This window comes from Aristolochia californica, unplaced genomic scaffold, assembly GCF_029961685.1.
Source record: "Aristolochia californica isolate CCGP_79_NKW_82.1479 unplaced genomic scaffold, dmAriCali1.0.hap1 SCAF_1, whole genome shotgun sequence".
Taxonomy (NCBI): Eukaryota; Viridiplantae; Streptophyta; class Magnoliopsida; order Piperales; family Aristolochiaceae; genus Aristolochia; species Aristolochia californica.
In genome coordinates this window covers 866,362-889,138 of record NW_027181770.1, presented here as the reverse complement: position 1 = coordinate 889,138, position 22,777 = coordinate 866,362, and the positions used below count along the sequence as shown (strand labels likewise).

The 22,777-nt window shown below is 36.0% G+C and overlaps 3 protein-coding genes across 7 annotated transcripts; 2 read left to right on the top strand and 1 right to left on the bottom strand.

Annotated features, from left to right (window-relative positions):
• Window positions 1–1,614: 1,614 nt before the first annotated feature.
• LOC137955033 (large ribosomal subunit protein eL15) lies at window positions 1,615–4,363 on the bottom strand. Its single transcript, XM_068801914.1, has 4 exons — window positions 4,263–4,363; window positions 3,802–3,968; window positions 2,174–2,371; window positions 1,615–2,087 (listed from the first exon to the last, which is right to left on the bottom strand). The coding sequence occupies exons 1-4, from the start codon at window positions 4,264–4,266 to the stop codon at window positions 1,842–1,844; spliced, it is 615 nt and encodes a 204-aa protein (XP_068658015.1). The 5' UTR covers window positions 4,267–4,363; the 3' UTR covers window positions 1,615–1,841.
• Window positions 4,364–9,432: 5,069 nt separating this feature from the next.
• On the top strand, window positions 9,433–15,377 carry LOC137955015 (uncharacterized). Of its 4 annotated transcripts, XR_011113130.1 has the most exons (6): window positions 9,433–9,618; window positions 10,427–10,561; window positions 10,764–10,850; window positions 11,934–12,033; window positions 15,125–15,235; window positions 15,330–15,377. XR_011113130.1 is itself a non-coding variant. In XM_068801900.1 (4 exons), the coding sequence occupies exons 1-4, from the start codon at window positions 9,487–9,489 to the stop codon at window positions 12,093–12,095; spliced, it is 516 nt and encodes a 171-aa protein (XP_068658001.1). In that variant the 5' UTR covers window positions 9,433–9,486; the 3' UTR covers window positions 12,096–12,165. The 4 variants fall into 4 exon arrangements, 1 of the variants encoding a protein (XP_068658001.1); XR_011113128.1 differs by lacking the exon at window positions 15,330–15,377 and having other exon boundaries at window positions 11,934–12,150; window positions 15,125–15,164; XR_011113129.1 differs by lacking the exons at window positions 15,125–15,235; window positions 15,330–15,377 and adding an exon at window positions 14,115–14,151 and having other exon boundaries at window positions 11,934–12,150.
• LOC137955025 (uncharacterized) lies at window positions 15,366–22,259 on the top strand. 2 transcript variants are annotated; one of them, XM_068801910.1, is made up of 7 exons: window positions 15,366–15,470; window positions 15,641–15,843; window positions 16,834–16,946; window positions 17,242–17,572; window positions 17,808–17,857; window positions 17,986–18,058; window positions 21,935–22,259. In XM_068801910.1, the coding sequence occupies exons 4-7, from the start codon at window positions 17,275–17,277 to the stop codon at window positions 21,958–21,960; spliced, it is 447 nt and encodes a 148-aa protein (XP_068658011.1). In that variant the 5' UTR covers window positions 15,366–15,470; window positions 15,641–15,843; window positions 16,834–16,946; window positions 17,242–17,274; the 3' UTR covers window positions 21,961–22,259. The 2 variants fall into 2 exon arrangements, with proteins under 2 accessions (XP_068658011.1, XP_068658008.1); XM_068801907.1 differs by having other exon boundaries at window positions 15,402–15,470; window positions 15,547–15,843.
• The last annotated feature ends 518 nt before the right edge of the window (window positions 22,260–22,777 follow it).

Here is a 22,777-nt window from a genome sequence, read left to right as displayed (position 1 = left end):
CAGCATGGAGCTTTCCTTGGGACTCAGGGAACGGTCTCAACTCTCAAGGCCTTTCGAGCTCATATACGACATAGCGATCAGGGTGGAATTCATCTTCAAAGAAGGAGAGTACGAGGAGGTATTTTCAGGGATGAATGCTGAAGAAGACATTGCGGGTCTCTTCGACAAGTTGAGCGATCATCTCCGATCCCTCGAAGGTAATCCTTCAGTCACCGTCGCCAATAACCGCGTTACTTTTGATGGAACCAGTGCCGGGTCCTCCATGACCGTCCACCCCAGCGTCCTCGATCTCCAGTCGAGCCATTGCTGTTGTGTTAATATCCATGTCAACAGTAACGTTCAAGGCGTGAATAATTCCATCGTGGTGGGAAGTGAGGTGAGCATGAGAGATCCAGGCGTTCGCTTCGCTACCCCATTTCCTCTTATGAAGAAAAGATCACGGAAGAGCAGAAAAGTTGATCAGGAGCCCTTGTCAGTAGAAGATTTGAGAGTTCTGTTGTTATCAGTAATCTTTGTTTTCCTCTTCATGTCGTTGTTTGCAAATTAGTTATTTGATAGATAGTTTATTTATGTTAAAATTAGAATGACAGTTAGTTGGCTTAAGCGACGAATAAGAGCAGAATTCAGAAGCAACATCCAACTGACGAACATTATTTCTAAGTTGTGAAAACAATTATATAGCGATTACATGATCAACTAGCATACAAACAACGAAATTCTTGGACAACTCCAGTGGATGGCACGGGAAGGAAGCTAACCTGGTGCGGTGAAGTACGTGAACCGAACAAAGAGAGCCATGCGCGCGAGAAGAGGACTCAATTTCATGTATTAATTTTCTGCGCCAAGTTCATGTCAGCTAGCTCGTCTCGTCTCCAGTGCTCTGCATCTCTGCGAAGATCTGAGTGACCTTCATCAGTTGATCAAAAGGTCGTCTCTGATGGAAGGAGCGGATTATGTCCACGAGATAGCATCGACATTAAAGCGGCTCCTGATAACGACGATGACGACTGATGAAATGGGGAAAACCATTGAAAATAATACGGGAATGACTAGAATCATCATTTGCGCAATGGTGTGAGACATTATTGAAGAGATTTTTCAGCAATTCAGCTGTAAATAGGAGAGAATACATAGGAGCCAGTGAAACTGTTTCAGCTGGAGAAATGGAGTTATTCCTCATCTTAAAATGGTAATCAACTTTCAGAAATCCTAAGAATCATCAAATATCCTATGGGCTTCCATTTTCAACTGCTCTCCACTCAAATAAACCATACTCAAAACTGATAGCATACGGTTGTGTTTGCTTCCACACCCTTTGATTAAAGTTGGAATTTTCTAGTTCCATTAAGTAGGTGGTGAATCCCTAACAAGGCACAACACCCTCAATAGCTAGAATTGTTGTGCTTTGGTCAATATGACATTGAGCTGCAATTGAACAAGCGTGGAACTTCACACAAGTTTCTCTTGAACTCCTGGAAGTCAGTCCAAATGTCTCATCGTACATGGGTCATCCTTCCTAATCTACCCTATGGTGACCTTGAGATTAATACTGTAAGACATCAACTAATAATTATAAACCAACTCACACAATTTAGAAGAATACATGACATGCGATTACCAAATGGAATTGTTGTTATCAGTAGATCTAATAATTCTCAAACAACATTTAAAACTTAAAAGACCTTTTCGAGTTATGGTAAAACGATGCTCAACGATGAGAACAAAACATTGAATCCAAAAATCTTAACCCATTACATGCAATAGTCTTAAGTATTTCCAGAAAACAACATCCATTACTCTCTAACTTATCACCACTTGACAAAACACAAACAACAACCACTCTAACGATAACGACGAAGGGAAAGGGTTTGGTTCCTCTTCCAAGTCGCTCTTCGAGATGGACGGGCCTTGTGGTGCAAGTGCCCCTTCCCTCTGAGGCCACGATACTTCTTACCTGCAGATGTGAGACCCCTCAGTTCCCTGTGCTTGTGTACAGGATTGCAAATCCAGTTGATCCTAGGATCATTGCGGATGGCATTGTGAGCACCATCGACGAGGATGACCTCAAAGTACTTGTAAGTAGAATCCTGCAAAGAGAGAACAAATCTCAGAAAAGAAACCAGGACAAACCAACAAAACGAAAACAACGTTACAGCACAGAGAGTCTCGCTACCTCATTGACCCAGTAAGAGTTGAGGACCTTGAGGCCACCCAATTTCCGTCCAGCTCTCTCCTCAGCAACTGAACGCTTGTTCCTCTGGAATTTGAGCTGGGTGATACCCTGGTTAGTGGGTTTCCCATACACAATACCCTTTGGCACTGGCCTCTTACGACCACCACGTCTGACACGGACACGATAGATCACAAATCCCTGAAGAATAAATCAGCACGATATCAAATTATGAAAGATAAGAAGTTTAATGTTAGAAATAGTACCTCATGAGCAACACCACAAATTAAAAATTCAAAAAACAGAATCTGGGAGATTTGAGCAATGAATGGATGCAGCACACTGATAAAAAAATCATGAACAGAAATTGCAGTCACATGAACCAGAGATGAAACACAAGTGATAGCATGTAATTCTAATAACTTATCTAAATAGCAATTTTACTATAAGCAACTAAAAAAAATAACAGTAGATATCTGCTCTTAAGGATTATACAACAACATGATCAAGCCAGGCTGAATAATGTCCACTAAGTGCAAAGTACTAGATGCACAACAAAAAAAAGACAACTCCAGAACACTACCCTCAACAATCTTAAATCAAATAAATAACAGTTAGGCAAAACCCAATTTTAGCCCTTGAAAATTGCTTGAAAGTAGAAGCAGAAGGCAGTACAAAATAACAAATGCAAGCAAGCATATATAGCTGAAATAGAAACTGAAATAGAAAGTGGCTATTGTTGAAAGGAGAAGTATATGCAACAGCAGAAAAAGAATACTCTCGGTCCACAAGAACATAACAAGACAACAGGATGCACATGCAAAAACAAAAGCTAGAAATGAGATGAAAAGGTTAGCACTCATTGTCTCATTCAATTTCATGTCCTTCTTCATGGTAAAATACACGACTGTTTCAGTGGACAGTTTCAGATTGGTTAATAGAACTATCAGAACAACAAGGTTAAAATCATATGGTGTTATCAATGAACACTAGAACAACAAAGTTAATTACACATAAAACTTGCATAGTCAAGGACTTAATAGATTAAAAAGTAATTATTCAAGGTACTTCATATTGTCCTAGAAAATTTATTCATTGAAAAAGAACAACATAGCCATGAGAAACAACACTACAAGCAACCACGACAGCATTTATACATATTATAGAAAAAATTAAAACTAGAGAAATGAACAATGAAAATATATTACAATTATAATGAGAAAGACAAAACAGTAATACAGAACATGAAGTACGTATTTCCAAGGGTTGAAGTACACATTTTTTGAAGACAAAAAGAACGGCAAAAAGAGCAAACACTGACTTGTTCCACGACTAAACAGGAAAGACAGGAATTGGGAATACAAATCAGAACCTATGTGAAACAAAAGAGACAAAACCATATGAGAGAAATGCTTTCGCTCTACATGAATTTACTATGATTCAAACAACTACAACAGACAGCAGTTCAAAGATCTTTCCTCTAGCCTCATGCCTCTCATACATAAGAATTTCAGTTTCAACAGCTCTGTCTAGTTCGAAAAGGAAACATACCCATTATGAAAAACAATAACTAATTTACATGAAAGAGCCAGGCTGAAATAAGTTGAGAACCAGTTGGGAAGGCAATAGACCTGCTTGGCCTTGTAACCCAAACGCCGGGCCTTGTCGGGCCTGGTGGGACGAGTGACGCGAACAATAGATGGATGCTGACGGTACTCCCAGCACCTAACCCTCTGTAAGAAGCGCATCACATCGGACTGCTTCTTCCTCCATAGCTCCGAAACGTACTTGTAAGCACCTGAAGCCAAAAACACAGCATGACACTGTTATCCCCACCTCCAGACCAAAATGCCATAATCGAATCAAAGCATGAAAAAAAATATGAATCGCCTACAGAACCCAGAGAAAATGCCTAGAAATAACAATAGATCCAAAACCAAGTATGCAAACCCTGGTACCAAATTAAACGCATGAATCCAAATCTGCAGAATACGAAACTACTCAAAAACAAACAACATTAAACGACGAAGGATTAATTCGCTTCGGAAGAAGAAAAAGGTTGCGAGGATTGTCAGAGAAGGAAAAGGCTTACCCATCCTTCGGAGCGGAATGCAATGGGTTTTTCCTTCAGGAGGCGCGAGTTACCGCTCGTGATAGCAAATACAAGTGGCGAACCAGAGGGTTTTAGGTAGAGGCGGAATATGCCGTCCATCAACTCAGATCTACGCCGTCCGTTATTAACTATAGGGCATATACTTGTTTCCGATATTACCCTTGTCTTCTTTCTCAAGTTGTTTTATGACTCTTAAGGCGGGCTGGGTTTTTTTGGGCTCAGCTGTTCTGATCTTCAGCTTCGAAATCGAAGGGGCAAAACCAGCTTACGATGAGATTTAAATCCTTCTTCTTATAGGACGAAATTTTTACTGAAACAATGAATGCAAACCAACCTAGCAGAGATTCAAAAGGTGGCAAGTCCGGTTGATCAAAGGTTAGAATCAAAAGGTGACAAATCCTGTTGATCAAATGTTAGAATCAAAAGGTGATTAAGTCTTAGAATCTGGACTCCAAGGAGGTCAGAATGATAAAGAGGTAACCAGGTGTGGTTGAACAAAGGTTAGAATGATGGGCTCTTATTTTTAGTAAAATTAAAAATCAAAGTTAACCATCTACCAATCTGCAATCTCGGGAGGTGGTGGTGTTTCACTTCCTCTCTATTTGTCAAAGACACTTACATGAGAAGGGTGGTATGACTAGCAAATAAGGAAAACCTTCATAAAGATGACATAAAATTGTAATTTATGTAAGCCGGTATATATAATCTTATGTCTTTTTCTTTTTGAAGCATGTAATCGTAAGGGCATTGTAATCATGATAAATATTTTCCTACGACTATAAATACAACCTCAAAGCATAGGGTAAAGCATTAAAATCTCTTCATCTTGGCTCAATTTTGTCCATATATCTCTCTCTTTTCTCCCTCTTTCTCTCCCTTGGTTTATTCTCTCCTCTCTCCTAAGAGCTAGAGTTCCTCTCTTCTCTCTTTCCCTTGGAATCTCTTGAGTTTATATGTTGGCCCTAGAAATCGACATGTACCACAACGGGAAAATATCTGACATGGAAAAAAAAAAAAAAATTCTCATTTTTCTTTTAGTCTTCTTTCCCAATTATTGTTTTTCATTGGATGTTTCACTCTCTCACCAAAATTTCATATAGTAAATTATACACTGTTGGAAATATCTTTGAGTCTACGTTCCAACTCAAAAATAATCGTTGAAATCAAATTTTTATTGAAAGAAAAATTGACATATGAAGCAACAAAAGTCAAGTGCAAAAAAGTTTCGTGTAGCAGCAAAAAACCTCAAATTCCTGAATGGTTTGTATAAACATTACTAAAAAATTATATTAAGAATTATACCTCAAAAGAAAGTTATGGGAGTCTAATTTTTATCCCAATAAACCGTTTCTCAATTTGATTTTTTTAAAGAGAAATATCCACATTGGAATAATCAAATGTTTTGTTGGTATCCTATTGGATGCGTAAATCCAAATTTTTTACTTCATTTTTTTAGTTGCAAATGTTGGTTCAGTTTCTTATTTGTTTTCAAACTTTTGTCAAAATTTCACCAACTTGAATATCTTTCTTTCATTAAAATTTTTATTTATTTGATCTCACATTACATTAATTTCCTGAAGAGAGGTCTTTCCCATTATGAGTTTAGTTTGCTTTTTGACAAAGTCTGAAATTTTTTATTTAGAAAGTTTTGTTTCCTAATTCTATATTCCAAATAAGTGTCTTAAATCTCCCTTATTCCAGAAATATCTCTCGAATATTTTATTTCTAAATTGGTCGTGTTAAAAAAATAATTGCCTAATATGAGAAGTTTATTTTTAGAAAGTTTTCATTTTATGTTCATCTCAAAAATTTCTTATTAGAGTTTTTTTTTAAGTTTCCTTAATCATCATGTTTATAGAGAAATTATTTTTTACCTCCCTCTTGAGGAAAATCTGGACATTTTTTATCCAATTAATGGCCTAAAAGCGCTTCCTACTTACGTGGAATTATGAAGAGCTGCATTATGTGTCTTCTTCCTTTTGAAGTATGAGAGTTGTTATTTTTTTATTCACACCATTAATTCTTCAAAGTACTTCCTTCAATTTGTGTTTGTTAAAATCACTTTAGAGCAATGCTTATAGACTCACTACCTATAAGTATAAGAGTGTGTTGAACATCCAGTTTGAGTCAAATCTTTTATTTTTCACCCAAGAGGTGATTTGTTTTTGAGCTACCCTTAAAAAATGAGTAGTCTCTTTGTTGTGTCTTATAATTGGGTTGTTTTCCTACATTTGAAATTGAGCTGGGTGTATTTCAGATTATAACCGTTTTGACTGGTGTATGGAGCTTTGTTGTATGGTTAGGAGTGATTTTTCTCCTCTCACCATTATGTTGTGTAAATTGGGTCTTTTGGTGAAGAACAAGAAGATCTTTAGCTTGAGGGTAGAAGTAAAAGAATAAGTACAAGAAAGAGGTAACCAATAATGAAGAATTTCATGTGTTGTGGTAATCAAATTTTATGTGATTAAAATATCCAAGTTAGGGGGAGAAAAGATGATAACAAAATAAAGACTACAAGTAAGATGTGAACAAGAAGAAGAAATTTCTTTTTCAAGCCACACAAGATTGAAATTTCTTTTCAAGCACACAAATTTCTTGACCAAGATTATTTACAATGTGGAGTTACAAACACCATCTTTCAGGTGAGTGTTAAAAGAAACCCATGTGTGTAGGGGTGACATGACTAGTAAATAAAAATGACTTTTATAAAGATGATATAAAATTATAATTATGCAAGTTGGTGTATATCATCTTTGTTTTTTTTTCTTTTTGAAGCATGTATCCCTAAGGGCATTGTAGTTATTGTAAATATTTTCCCACAACTATAAATACGACCTCAAAGCTTGGGGTAGAGCATTCAAGACTCTTCCTTTGGGCTCAAATTCGTCCATACACCTCTTTCTCTTTTCCTCTTCGTTCTCTCCCTAGATTTTTTCTCTCCTCTCTCCCAAGAGTAAGAGTTTCTCTATTCTCTCCTTCCGTTGAGATCTCAAGAATTTATGTGTTGACCTTAAAAATCAACACTAATGGAGTATGATTTCTCCATTATGGTACAAAACACGGGAATAGGATGGTGGTGCCCCCTTCTCCCTCCCCATCTTTCTCTCTCTATTCTCTCCTTCAATTGAGATCTCTAGAATTTGTGTTGACCCTAAAAATCAATACTAATGGAGTATGATTTCTCCATTATGGTACAAAACAAGGGAATAGGATGGCGGTGCCCCCTTCTCCCTCCCCATCTTTCTCTTTATGTGCTCGCCGTAGAGGAGGCCCTACCCTCACTACCATTAATAGCAGGGCAAGCAAAGCTTATTCCCTCACCTTGTCAATGAGGTTGAGTTAGTTGCTTCACCAATTGGACCAACCAACCTAACTTGGTTTAGCAGATTTTGACACAATTCCAAGTCATGTACAATTTTTATAACGATCATCCACCTTCATTTTTTTTATTTTTAAACATTCAATTTTTTAGATTAATGCAAATCAAGCAAATCAATATGGTCGAGTGAAAAAATATTTCCCTTCCTCCTAATTATATGTGAAGGTGGGATGGGGTTTGATGCCACTCATAAATCTTAAGTACTACATCGTGTCGTAATATTACATTAAATCAACTATTACTTTAATTTACGTAGTATAAATTAATAATATATTTCCACAAAATTTAAAATTATTAGTTTAATTAACAATAAAAATAAGATAATTAAACAAAAATACTTGATCAATTGTTTACTTTAACAAGATTTTAATTACCACTCTTAAATCACTAATTTAATATAGTAACAAAATAATGAATATAATAAATAATAAATATAATATTTTATTAATAACATAAGATAAATTTTTATGTAGTATAAATTAATAATATATTTCCAAAAAAATTAAAATTCTTAGTATAATTAATTATAAAAATAGAATAATTAAACAAAAATACTCGATCAAATGTTGACTTTAACAATATTTTAATTATCACTCTTAAATCACTAATTTAATATAGTAATAAAAATAAATAATATATTAAATAAATATAATATAATATTTTATTAGATTTTTATGTAGTATAAATTAATAATATATTTCAAAAAAATTAAACATTATTAGTTTAATTAATTATATAAAATAAATTAAATTAAATACAAATGTTTGATAATGAACTGAATTAATAATGAGCGAGAGAGAGAGAGAGAGAGCATTGAAAGGAGAGCGAGATCCACTTTCGCAAGTCGAGATACAAGTTTAAGTGGATGAACTAGGATTTCGATGGGAATCCTGATTCACCTACTTCACTCATGAGCGAGTTCAAATTGATGAACCCATTTATCCACTTGAACTGGCACCCAATGCGTGCACTAGCATATCTGGGTCAAGTGATAGTATAATCTAATTCACTAGTGACATTTTTTCTAAGTTAAATAAATTTTACTCCAACTTTTTACACATACTAATGTAATTTTATTACTTGCTTAAGTGAAATTTACATTCTGTTCTAACTTTAAAATGTACTAATTAAGTCTAAAATGTTTGTTACCCAAAAATAATTTTTTTATTTTTATTCTTTAATGATGAACCAAATACCGAAAAAAAAAAATAGGTAGAGGATTTCAAAACGTGGTTTGGTTGACAAGGAAACGAGCTCATTCTATCTTGAGACTTTGGGAGACGAGGAAATAAACAATTTCCGGTTGGTGGTTTAGTAAATTCTTAAAACCCGGCTGGGTCGTCGGGTTACTTCCATTCATGGGTCTATGGGGTTCGAACCTACAGTTGTGTTGGACGTCCGGCCCGTGAAGCGGAGCCGTCGATTGACGCTCCAGTTCGCTATCCGCCCGCCCAAAAATGTCAATAGCCAGCTAGGGGCCACAGGTTCTCTCCCCTCTATGTTCCTACCGCATCTCAGTTCGCTATCCGCCCGCCCAAAAAACTGTCAATAGCCACCCAGTTCGGAGGTCCGTCTATTCGGACCTGATCCGGACTCATATTTCTTGCACGGGTTGGTAGAAAGCGAACCGGACTTTCAAGCCGATACCTGTTGGTTGATTAGGCCGCAAGGTAGCGTCGACTTTGGACCGCGGTCAGCGTCGGCTGCTGAGAATGGGAGTTCTGGGAGATGAGGGACCAGCCAACGCGGAGCATGAGAAACTAAAATCAAACAGAGCTCGGACGTGTTCTTCATTTCACGCGCCACGGCAACTGCGGCAGAATTATGGTGGTTCTTCCAGTGGTGAAACTCGGAACGCTGGCTCTAAAAACTCTCAGCAAACCCATCGCTAATAGGCTCAAACAGCAAGCCGGTCGTCATCCAAGTTTCCGGCAGTTCATTATTAATTTAGCTCAGGTTCCAGCTTTCTGCAACTTTTTCTCTCTCTCTCTTGTCTCAAGTTTGCTAAAATCGTCTCTCGGTGCCGTGTGACTTCTATCTTGTTCCTGATTAATGGAATGTTTGACTTTCTGATTCGGGTATCTGTTGTTTTGGCATTTGCTCTTGATAATGTATTTAGTTGATTGATCGTAGTAAGGCATATTCATATGAGGATTGGCAGATTGGCTGAAACTGAAAGGGAATGTTCATCTTCTTCTCGACTTCAGGAATTATAATGGAGGCTTATTAATTCACGTTTTTAAATACATTATTCTCATGATCTTATGTCTAGCTCTTCCTATAAGGTTCACAGAAATCCTTAACTGTTCATTTGTCAGAATTAAGATAAAACTACAGGTTATGCAGAGTAAATCACAAGTGTTCCGTGTTTCCTCGCTTAATATTTTCTCTGATTATTAACCTAAGCTTCGGTCTCTTTTTATAATAAGAAAGGTCATCTTGTAATCTATGTCATTAACCTTCACATTTTTTTTATTATGTTATTGTCATGTTTTCTAATGCCCAAGTATAATTAAAACTTGTATTTGAGTGTGGGCATTCAATGGATCGATGCCATCTGATGCTGCACCTCTCGGAATCTGTGATGATAAGAATATCACTTTTGTTGCTGACTGTTTTCTGGCAACAGTGCTTTTTTGTGTTAGACCTTAGGTTGTGTTTCATTTTCTAATGATTTGAGAGTAGTTCTCATCACACTAATCAAATGCTACTTCTTTTGATAAGTGACTTATTTTATGCCTCTTCATAATTATTGGAATATCAGGCAAATCATCGTTTCACCACAAACTTGCAAAGACACCTTTATGGTCATTCAACTGATGTTGAAATCCGGCCTTTGAATGAGGAGAAAGCAGTTCAGGCTCCTGCAGATCTCATTGGGGAAGTCTTCATTTTCTCAGTAAGACTTTTTAACTACTACTGTTTTTTTTTTTTTTGTATCTCAGGCTCTCATAACTACTTTGCCTCATGATTTACATTAGTTTGTTGAGATTATTCAAGTCATATTCATTGAGTCTTCTTATTATTGGAGTTTATGGACCCTCTGAATATTATTGGAGATTATTCTTCCAATTCAGCTACTAATCTCTTTATATAAATAGGTTGGAGGAGCTGCTGTAATCTTTGAAGTTCAAAGAAGTGCTAGATCAGAAGCTCGCAAGGAGGAAATACGCAAGCGAGAGTTGGAGGTAAATGAGATCATCTTTCTTATTTTTGAAACTGCACAACCCTTGCAGCTGATTCAATCAGTTTTCCTGCCGTTGAATTCTCAGCTGACTCCTTAAAATAGCATATGTTTTCACTTAGGGTCATAATTTTTGAGGTACAAAATGATTGCATCTGATAATTATTGGTGCTTCCCACTTTTTGCAAGCAGGTGCCATCTCAAAAACTGCTACTAAATTGTGGCTTTACTTTTAAAGCCTTCTATAAGGTCCTGATAGTTACTCGCAGTTGAGGTTGAAACTGGAGAGAGGCTCACTTACAAATGATCTCAGCACCCAAACTAGTTCCTACATGAAGTTCAGGAAATCTGTAATGGTTTAATAATTTAAACATGCTACATTTGAAGACCACCTTCATAGAAAAGGATAGCCTGGCATGCAGCTAAAGGTTGGATCTATTTAGTAGCTTAGACTTTTATTTAAATTATTTTGGGTTGATTTACTAGATTTACACTTCACTACATACCAATGGTTCAATCGGAACTTTTTAGGACTGATATTTTGGGTGTGTAGCATATTCTGGGTAGGTTAGCATGAATGTTCTTTCTACTCATTTTCTTCAGTACTGATGAAAGACTGCCTCATCCTGTATTAGTCAGTTGCTTTAGTACTCGTGAAGAACCATGGCTGCAGATGATCAGTTGGGCTTATTGCTATTGTATATGGAGTTAGAGATGTTTGCATAACTAATATGAACATCTGTAGTTGGATACAGTGAAATCACATATTTGTCACTTTTTTTGTTATGCAAATTTTGTTACATCCTAATTGAGCTTGCACATGATTCTAGTATAAAATGCTTCTGTGGTTTTTGGAGGAAGACTGAAAAACGATTAAATTGTGACTGACTAATGCATGCCCCATTTGTCATCATTGGCTTTTTTTTCTTACACTGGATGCATTATAAGAAATTTGTTGCCACTTTTCGTAAGAACTGCAGCATTTGTTGAGGATCCAACATCTTTTTGCATTTTAGCAAATACCTATTTTCCCATAAGCCTAGTACCTTCTTATTGGACTATGAGAACAACTTTCCTGTTTGTTTAGGCAATGAAACAAAATGATGAAGAATTAGCAAATGAAGTAGAACATCTTAAGCATAAACTCGAGGAGCTGGAGCATCTTGCCAGGGGAAGAGGCCTCACAGGTATTCTCAACTTCAAGAATTCGCACACATCTGCAGAAGACAAGTCAGCCTCAGCCATATAATATGATTTTTTGTGGTCAACTTTGAAGTCCCTCCTCTCCTCCTCCATCATCTTAGGTGTGATGCATCTAAATTTGGTTCTATGTCTTTCCTTTTCTTGGCTAATTGAGCTTGATTTTATCATCTCAAACTATGTATTCAACTAAGAATTCAATATAACCAATAAAAGAAATAGAACTTTCTTTTTTTATCTTTAATAGGTAGTGTTTTTATATTATTTGTCTGTCAGTTTTGTTAAGTTAAAAGAAGTATAAAATCAATAAAACTCTTGAGTAAGTTTTCAGGTTAATGTAGATTGAGCCTTTAGCTCAAGGTGTCAATGCACCAAACTCTATTTATTACATTTTTTATGGTGCATTCCACCGCTAATTACTTCCCGGAATGGGAATATTAAAATTACCAAGATGAGAAAAATTGAAAAATCATGTAATGGGTCGCATTATCTCCACATGTTGCAATCATCAAACAAAAACTTATTAAGTGAAACTAGAATATTCACAAAAAAAATATCATAATAAACAGTTATCTAATATTAGTTCACCTTTTAATCTCTCTTGATACAATGAAGAACCAGAATCCAATCACCACTACAAATCAAAACTTGAATTCTATTTAGTGCCATGGAACAACGAAATGGGTCTATCACTTTACCACCTGCACTAAAAGTACTCTGAGGCTATAGTGGATATAAGAATTGCAAGAATATCTATTGTCATCTTAGGTAATACTCAATAGTTATTTACTTTTCACCATTCTAAAACATTAAATATATATTGTGAAGTCTCATCACAAATATACACATTTTTTTAAAATAATTATTCAATTCCGATTTTGGTGAATTCACAACTATTTCACATAAGTCATTAACTTTGACCAATCTAAACTCGATGAAAAATGAAACTTATAACTTATGGAAACACCTAAAGAGCCAGCATTCGAAATGGTCTTTTCATTACTAGTTCTCACATTACCCATGACTACATATTCATCATAAATCTCAAATAAGGTCTGATGAACTAAGTTTATATTTATTCTTTCTTCTACTTCAAAATATATTTCTGGAAAACAAATTTCAATCAACCTTAATTTAACCATTGGATCCAAAACTGAAGCAACAATCATCAACAAGTTGCGTTCATCCAAATCCTTCTCAAATTTTCCTTTTATTTTACTAATCATTGTCCTCATGAAACCATTTTCATTCATAGAATGAAGATTCATTACCCAATATATCTCACTAAAGGTAAAAATTTGAAAATAGGGTAGTCACTCCCATAAATAATATTAATGACTATATTAAAAAAAATTAGAATCTCACACACCATTTCATCACTTTCATATTCATCAAAAGTTGGCAAACAAATATAAGTTAGTTTGCTATGTTGGAATCTAAAAAATAAATCTTTGAATTTTAATGCACAAGATAACATGTCATAAGTATAGTTCCAACAAATTGAACAATCAATGACCAACCTTTTGCACCTAACTATAATTGATTTATAATTTTAGAGAAAAATATGAAGTTTTGTCCCAGATTGATTAATGAATTTGACACTCACGCATATTCTCTATGATATCCTTAATTTTACTAAGACTATATTGGACTAGTACTTTCAAAAGGATATTCTCTAGGATATCCTTTTGTAACTAATCGATAAAATTTATTTTTAAACTCTAAAATATTTTTTTAAATAATTTTTTAATTAATAAATATTTTAAATCTATAATAATAAGTACTACATGGATGATGACGTGGTTTGCTATGTAATATTTTAAATTGACCTTGAGGATTTTTGTGTCATTAATGACGTGGTATATGATGTGTCATCCTATGTGGATGATGACATGTCTTGAAGACGATGTATCAATTGATGTGTCATTCGACTCATCGGGTGTTGATGAGTCATGCTGACATGGCACCACGTAATTGGTCAAAGCCTACATGTTACTTTTAATTACACACATGTACAGTTGATTAGTCAAAGTTGGGTAATATCCTAACATTCCCTAACATCTAATAGATACCCTGAATACCGAGGGAGGTGAGCAAGCTTTGTGAACTATGAGACTACCGTGGCTGAGTCAACTTTATTAGCTACTGAGGAAGAGAAGTTGTCCCTTGATAGAAGAGCAGAAATGTATGCCTTCTATGAGGCCACATAAATCTGCTGTTCCTGAAAGGATAGGAGGATGGATCCCAAATGATCTCTGATAGTGCCATGCTTGCCTGCTGTGCCTGCATTGCCAAGGGAGCTGCCATCTGGGAACAATGAGGGGAAGCTGAGGGATTATGATCTCTGAAGGTGATGTCTATTCTCCGGTGCTTACAGACAATATAGTTCGGGAGTGGCCGCATGACTTTGAGAAAACTGTTATCACCAGAGCAAGTATAGTTTCAGCAGCCATCTGGGAAGCCTAGGAGGGGAAGTTGAGGGAGGATGATCTCTGAAGGTGATGACTGTTTCCAGTGCTTACATACAATAGAGCTCGGGAGTGGCAGCATGCATTTGGGAACACTGTTATCACCGTAGTTGTCCACCTGCACTTGGCATTCTTATATTAAGAAAACCGTTATGATACTATAACCACTAAAAGAGAAATTAAACTAGGGAAATAGAGGAGGGAGGATCTTGGTTGTGAGTAGATAACTGAAAGGAGGGAGAAGCCCATCAAGCAGCTGATGTTAAGCATGATGTTAGATGAGAACAGTCTCTCTCTCTCGCAAAGCTTCAGCATCACTTTACCAATATCGAGTTTTCATTCTAGAGTGTCATTTTTATATGTTAATTGGTGATTGAATCATTCTTTATTAGTTTTTTTTTAGTGTGATACAACTAAAAAAAAAAAATTCAGGGGTAAAAATTCTAATTTGGTGGTTGAAAAGTTCTGAAATGGCCTCCAGGGTCTGAAATGACCTCCGTGTTGTCTGTCTAAAATTAATCTTTTCTTCCCAAGCAAGGGGGGAAAAAAAATCTATTAGAAGCTTTGAAGTTCTCATGCTCTCTTAATTGGTTTACTGGTGGAAAAATAGGAGGTCAATTGTTTGGCAAAGAAAGCTGCAGAAATGGTGGTTTTGGTCATTGATGAGGAAGGTGCGGACTCTGTGCTCTCAGAACTGCTTAAAGGAATTGCTGATAACCAGGTTTGTTGTGCCGAGTATGCCGTGTTTAATGCTAGAAGCTTGAATCTTTTGTTGTCTTCAACTGCTTATTGGGGTTTGTTTTCTTCCCTTTCAGACTCTAATGAGAAGAGCTACTTCGTACCTGATTGGATATTTCTTCCAGAACAGCAAACTAGATTTGGTTGAAGAAGCCCCCATCGTGATCTCTACTCTTATTGTTTTGTTATGTGATTCTTCTGATTCAGCTGCTGTTGCAGTAAGTTAATTGCTGGTATTCAACCATTTTAGCTGCTGGTGAATTCAACATTTTTTAAAATCATCTTCTTCAACAGGCTGCTTGGGAAGCTTTAGCGGGAGTTATTGGTTCAGTTCCTGAAAAAGTTCTTCCTTCTTATACAAAATTAGTTCTTGATGCTGTGTCTACAGCTAGAGATAAGAAACGAAGAGAAAAAGAAGGCATGTGATGTCAATACTGGCTCTTGAAGCCAATATCATCCATTGCTATTTCCATATTGAGTCAAAGACTCCCGAAGGTTGGATATTTCTTGGAGTTACAGGGTGGACTGATTCTTGCACCTGGGTTTTGCCTGCCAAAAGCACTTCAACCATTGCTCCCAGTCTATCTCCAGGTATTCTGATTCTTTGATATGTCAGCTAAACATCATTCTAAGAGGTGCTTTGCCAAGTTTCTAGCAAGTTTCACTTATAATTGTGAAAATTGATTTTAAAAAACAGGTGTGAAAATGGATTTGGCTATATTTATTGTTATTATTATTTTATTTTATTTTTGCAACCTCTTTATGGTATGCTGATATCACATATTTCACAGTGAGATGTGGCAAATAAGTTCTTGTTGTTCTTTATACCTCCTTTTCTTGTCTGTCCTCGTGGATCCCTTACTTTACACTTTTTCTAAGCAGCCAGACTAGACAGTCAAAATAAAGGCATTTTGTTAACTCAGTGAGATAATTTTGATTTTCGGATACTGAAGCACACAATGATACTTTATTACTTATATTCAAGTTTAACAGAATATTGAATCATATACATGATTGAAAGACTGGCAGCCTGTATGGTGTTATTTTGTTCTAACCAAAGGATCTGCTTGTATAATAATTTTTTTGGGGGCCACTACTATTTGGCTCTTTGACAATTGAATGACATCTCTGATGTTCACCAAGGAGATATTCAAATGGATTTGAATTATGGATAGAATATAATGAAATATAGCCACTGTAAGGTTCCCTGTGAAATGAGGCATGGAGTGGAGCCACTATGAAGATCCTCACATATGTCTATGATATTCATCATAGTTGAGGATGATTTATATCAAATAGCAGAAACCCGAATCCATGGAACTTGCTTGTACACATATTCATAAACTAAATACTGAGTAAAGATTTATTTAGAAAAAAAATACTGGGTACAGATAAAGTTTTATTTTTTATTTTTTTCGTAACCACCAATTTTTTTTCTTGCTTTTTCTATCTGAAATTTACTTATGAGTGCATCTCGACCAGTTTTGGCATTTCTGCTCATTTGCTTGTGAGATACAGGCAGTAACCTGTAGTTGTGAACTTTATGTTCTCAGATGTTATTTTCTTCCATTGTCACCTCAGGGTTTAATTAGCGGATCAGCAGAATTGAGAGAACAAGCAGCAGAGGGTTTGGGTGAGTTGATTTAAGTGACCAGTGAGCAGGTGTTGAAGCAGTTCATTGTAAAAATTACAGGGTATGCTCAAAGAGTAGTTTTCAAGTTTCAGTTGTGATTTGCCTTACTGAAGAATAAGTCATTTTATTCAAAATGTTTCATCTTTCTTTTCTTTTTTTTTATGGTCGCTTTCGGGCAATGCCTAGCCATAACTTTGATAACTGATTAAATTTTCTATTGTGAATCAAACTATGATCTCCATGCTTTTTAATTGTGAGCTGTTGACCATACAATCAGTCTGATTATGTTATTCAAAAAAGAAAAAAATATGCTTTTTTTTGTTGATTGCTTTCTGACTTTCTTGACTTCTATTTAGGCCTCTCATTAGTATCCTTGGTGACTGCTTCCTATGGCAAGGGAAAAGTGCTGTACTCTCAACAAGATGCATTATGATAAGCAAATGTGGGATGGCACTGAAGCCTTTCCTTCCACAGCTTCAAACTACATTTATCAAATGCCTGCAGGACAGTGCAAGGGTGTTGACCTGGATTTGGCTTTCATTCTTTTAGATAGCATTGAATTTTCTACTGGTGTCCTTTGCATCTGTTATGTTTTTAGGCCTGTCCGTTTAAGCTCTGCAATTGCCCTGGGAAAGCTAAGTGCTCTCAGCACTTGTGTTAGTGAACAACCTGCTGACAACATTGAAGGTGAGATTTTCCTTTTTTCTTTTTATTTTTCTGTTTCATTTGCTTGTTCTGACTTGCATATATGTGGAAATGCGTTTTGCTTAAACTTCTTGAAAGAGAGAGCAGCAGAAAGAAGCGTTTTCATTATACTAAAAGAAGCCTTTCACTTTTGGAATTTCTGGTTCTTTTTCCTGCATATGGGAGTTGATACTTACTGATGGGTTTTCTGTGGATCCCACAATTCTCTGCTTGTCAGTGAAAATAACTATTGGACTGATTCAGAGGATTTGGTGTGAACATTTTGAGGTCAAATTCTTCTGTAATATCCTTGTTTTACTCAGTATCACCCCCTGCTATTATTAAATATTTTGTCACTTAAAAAAAAGCCAGAAGGGCTGAGTTGTTATCTTGTCTGTTTCTTTTGGCATGGACAGAAAATGTTCAAGCAGAGCAAAAATTTATTGCAGGCTTGGATGCTTGACAATTATCAAAGCTTCCCGATCACAGGTATTATGTTAGTCCCATGGTAACATTTGATTTTAGCATTAATAAAAGCATTCATCATTTCATTAAACACACCCACACACACATACACTGGATTTGAGAATGTTGTTTTCATGGTTTACTTGAAAGGAAACACAACAAGATGGAAAAATAAGAGAATTGAAATTAGGCAACCAAAATAAAACCTTTGTGAAATATCAAGGTAGAAATAAGAAACATGCTGAAACTTTTAGGCAAATATATGACTTGCATTCCTTGGAAACTGAACTTGGGGCCTTTCATGTGTTGATTTTGTAAAAGGAAATTAATGGGGAGTAATTAGGGTTAACAGACCTCTTTTCCTATTTATAACTCAAGAAATAATGAAAATTACATCAACGTTTCTGCAGCCCCTAAACGCTAGGATTCTAATTTATAAGTTGAAAACACTATCCTTAAAAATACGTGAGACCTAGCTGTACCTTCCAATGCTCCCCCTCAAGCTGAAGGATATAGTTTCAACTTTTTACAAAATTTGTCTTACAGTCCCCATTAGCATAAAAAAAAATACAAATACAATCTTTAGAAAATTTTGTGATCTATAAATTCTTCATCTTCCATTCTCCCCCTTTACTTGGATGTTCTTTATCCACAACTCATGGAATTCTTCATTGTTGGTCACACACAAGAAAAAGAAAAAATTTACCAGAACTTGTGAAATTCTTAATGGTAGGGCTCTATCACTTAACTTTTTCTTCATACTTCTCCTTCTACTTTGAGGCCCAACTTACCCAGATTTGTTCCATATACAAGTCCAAAAATGGTCTTAGTCTGAAAATGTCGCTCAATTTCAAAGGCAAACAAGCCCAATTTTAGGGCATTGGAAAGAGTCTGCTCACTATTTTAAGGGTAGTTCAAAACAATCACCACTTGGGTGAAAAAAGAGTTGACTTAAGCTGGATGTTGGACACACTCCTGTCTTTGCTCATAGTGGCTCTATATGCATTGGTCTGAAGTGATGAAAAATAAATAACAAATTGACGAAATACTTGGAGGGTTTGATCAATTTTGATACAAAAGGGAGAATTAAAAAAAAAACAGGTTTTTTATTATATGGTTTTTGAAATTTTCTCAAGGATGGAAGAAACATAGAATCCAAGAAAAACATGAGCTTGGCTTGATGCTGGACAGGACTGATCAATCGATGACTTTCAAGCTTGAATAATCCAAGTAGGATGAGAATCTTAGGACTTCATAAGCAGGAAGGAAACAAGAACAAAAAAACAGCAACCAAACCCATCTCAGAAGAACCAGATCATGAGGGGCTGAACCACATAATGAGGGGTTGGAGAAAAAAACTTGAATTTGATTAGCATCATGTGCCAAAGGTTCAGAGGTTTCAAAAGGTCCCAATTGGCTGCCAGACTTCTTTAGTACTATCTCAAAAATAAAAGTAGATTGGTATGGAAAAGGACAACAGAGAACTGACCAAAACATAATCCCCATAAGACAACCATGTGCTAAGACTCTTCTTTTCTCTGTTTCTGCTGCATTGAATTTTCTGTGCTTCATTACTCTGAACAGTACTTTGAATGAATAAGAAAGCAGTAGCTCTCAAGACATCAGCAGCACTGAATTAAAAGGTCCTGATTCGAAAAATTGTTGTAAATCCTGATATTATTCTCAGGTTTCAAATACAGAAGATGTTGCTTCAGCATCTTCTACTTGTTTCATCCTTTGCTTCTGATATCTCTGCATCGATTTGTTTGGTTGGGGATAGTGCAGCTTCTCACAGAATTGCATGTTTTGGAGATGTTTGGGATAGTGCAGCTTTCGTGATTTGCTGAAGAGAGTAATTCTGGATCGGATTTGCAGATCAAGAGTTGGACAGCGAGCTTTGTGATAAATATTGGCAGCGAGGTGATGTTCAATGTCCAGCAACTTCTGTGATCTTCTAATAGGTGCGACCATGAAGTTTTTGAGTCTCCAATGTCAGACATCTTCATAAAATTCCTCTCTCACAAACATGAATTACTTTCTGCAACACTTCAGGAAGCTAGAAAACTGAAGATTACTAATGCATTATTCAGCTTTAGGAATGAAGTCATCGTTTTCTGCAACTATTCCATCTGCCCCAACCTTGCTTGCCTTCATTGTTTCTCTTGTTTAAAAAATTTCACAGTTTGCAAAGCGAACCAACTCCAAATGGAGGTCGACAGGACATACTTCTCCGTCGTGTAGATTGTTGAATCTGGTTATGGCGTTGTCCCTTTGTTTTGAACAACTCAAGATCTTGCCGCCGACTGCCAGCAATTGTCAGATGCAGAAATTTGGAGAGCTAATTTTTTTCTCTTTCTTATGTTTTTACAAGTGTACTGAGCAAGTATAAGAGTGCCAGAAACCTGAATTTGCCACAAGCATTAATCAGCACCCCTCTTTCCTATGTTATTGGATTAGAAACCCAAGCGGAAACAAGCATTGGCCCCGCTTAAATCCAAGCAAACTGTAAAATTCAATGAGAGCAAGGTAGTGGAAGTTGAAAGAGGCAAATTTTACCGCCGAAGGCCTGAAACTAGTGTGGAAAAGTGAGTGAGTAGAGAATTGAAAAACTTTGACCAGCAGTTCCCAAATCACCACCTTGCAATCAAAACCAATCTAAAAATCTTTGCTCCACAGGTCATCGGCTATCAGCATGACTGCTCCTTCGCCTTTGGATTATCTTTGCATGTTGGCAAATTTCGTCACCACTGCTAGGGTTGTTGGAGATGCGGAGCTTTTGGAATTACAGCTGCAGAAGAATCAATGGGAAGAGGTGGTTGGATTTGCCACCGCTACTAGGTTGTTGGAGATGAGAGGCTTTTGGAATTGCAGCAGCAGAAGAATCAATGGGGAGAAGCTGTTGATACCACAAGAGTGAATAGAATTATAGAGAACTTGTGGGTTTGGGGAGAAGCAATTAATCTAAGAGAATTTGGAAAAATATGAATAGCAAAAATAAAAATTTATTCTAAATACGAAGCAGATTGAAAGTGGAAAGTCTCTGTGAGTTGATATCAATTAATAGACCCTGTTCTGATACCATATTATTTTTGTAGAAAGAAAAAGATGGGGAGTAGTTAACCCCTCTCCACTATTTATCAATCACACGATAAACAAAATTACATCAATTTCTTTGCAGTTCATAAAGCCTAGGAATTTAGTTTCTAAAGTAGAAAACACTTTCCTGGAAAATAAGTGAAACCTAGTTGTACCTTCCAATATCATGGGCTGAAGATCTACAAGAAGAGATATATGGTGGTGCCTCTTGTTGTGGAGGGAGACTACAACATTGCGATTGGCTGGTGCAAGAATAAAGTTGGAATCCTTGTGTTTCTGGAGTATTTTTGGAAAAATTCCAGGACCTTACCCACCCTCTTATCATATCTTGGTCCTTTAAATCTCTTGTTATTATTGTTCATCTGTCTTCCCTAATTTTGGGTAATTTGCCTCCCGTTTTGCTGTTGACTTTGACTCGAATGTTTTGTTTTCTTTAATATAATCCTCATCATACGAAGGGAAGTTATTAGATGGTGGTTATTGCATTCATATGCTTTTACCTAATGCTTCCTTTATGTGAAAATTTATATTCTAATACATTCTAATCCCTGACTTGGTTTCTGGAAAGCTTCAAACAACTTCCAATGTGCCTGAATTTTAAGAGTCAGTCTCTTGATTCTTCTTTTACGTTTCTTTGAAGATTTAGTTATGTCCGGTCCTGAAGATGTGCTTTCCTTACTGCTTTTGTGTTAAATGTTTTGGGGATGTGAACAACATTTGACTAGCAGCTGGTCACTAAAAGAGTTGAAGTTTGAACAATTTTGACAAGCTCAATTCAGTTTTTGCCATGATCTTGATATGCAGTGAAGACGGTGAAGATGGAACACTAAATTCTTTGTAGATGGGGCACATTCATATGCAACTTTTGCTTCAAGCTCCTGGTTTTGGGATTGGATTTTGCATAGTTTAGGATTTGTGGAGATTCTCCTTTGACATTCTCAGGTTATTCACAATTTCTCGGATGACAGAGCTTTCCTACAAACAATTGAAACTGCAGAAGAACATGAAGATATTCATAAGTATGAGAGATATAGATCAGGAGCTTTTTCCTCCCTTGTATATAAAAAACAAAGGTAGTCATGGTCTATGATTGTTTGTTCCTATATACTATAAAGAAAAGAAGTGGAAATCAATCCATATTGCTGTCTTCATTGTAATTTTTTGTAAAATAATTGTCAAGTTTTGAGTAAGTTATCATATCAATTTTGGGATTTGTAAGAAACATTTAGATATATTTTTTTATAAAAATTTATGAATTTTTTAATTTAATATTTAGTTTGTATCATACTAGAAAATCATCAAAAAAAAAAATGTTAAGATTTTTCTAGTAGTTATTAGAGTAATTTACAAAGAAATGATAGGATTTGAGTCGTACTCGGATTTGGGCATTATAAGACTGATTGACTCAGTTAGACTTGGACCTTGTAGTATGTTTGTCTCAAATTTGATCCAATTTAGTCAGACTTTGTTATCTTATTCTAGTATCAAAATATAATGGATTGCCAAAAAATATTTTATGATTTCACAAACATGCTCTGGTCAAGAGCAATAGCTCGACTGCTTCCTACTCTACTCCAGAAAAGGAAACCTATATTGACTGTCTCACTTTCTGAACGAAAAAGGGTGAGTTAGGTCAATTTGATATTC

Coding starts and splice junctions, on each gene's coding strand:
- LOC137955033 (XM_068801914.1), bottom strand. Junction 2,372..3,801: donor TGGGTTACAAGGCCAAGCAG/GTCTATTGCCTT, acceptor TTTATTCTTCAG/GGATTTGTGATCTATCGTGT. Junction 2,088..2,173: donor ACTCTTACTGGGTCAATGAG/GTAGCGAGACTC, acceptor CTCTCTTTGCAG/GATTCTACTTACAAGTACTT.
- LOC137955015 (XM_068801900.1), top strand. CDS start 9,487: ATGGTGGTTCTTCCAGTGGTGAAACTCGGAACGCTGGCTCTAAAAACT. Junction 9,619..10,426: donor TCATTATTAATTTAGCTCAG/GTTCCAGCTTTC, acceptor TTGGAATATCAG/GCAAATCATCGTTTCACCAC. Junction 10,562..10,763: donor GGGAAGTCTTCATTTTCTCA/GTAAGACTTTTT, acceptor TTATATAAATAG/GTTGGAGGAGCTGCTGTAAT.
- LOC137955025 (XM_068801910.1), top strand. CDS start 17,275: ATGGCAAGGGAAAAGTGCTGTACTCTCAACAAGATGCATTATGATAAG. Junction 17,573..17,807: donor ACCTGCTGACAACATTGAAG/GTGAGATTTTCC, acceptor TCTGCTTGTCAG/TGAAAATAACTATTGGACTG. Junction 17,858..17,985: donor TTTGGTGTGAACATTTTGAG/GTCAAATTCTTC, acceptor TGGCATGGACAG/AAAATGTTCAAGCAGAGCAA.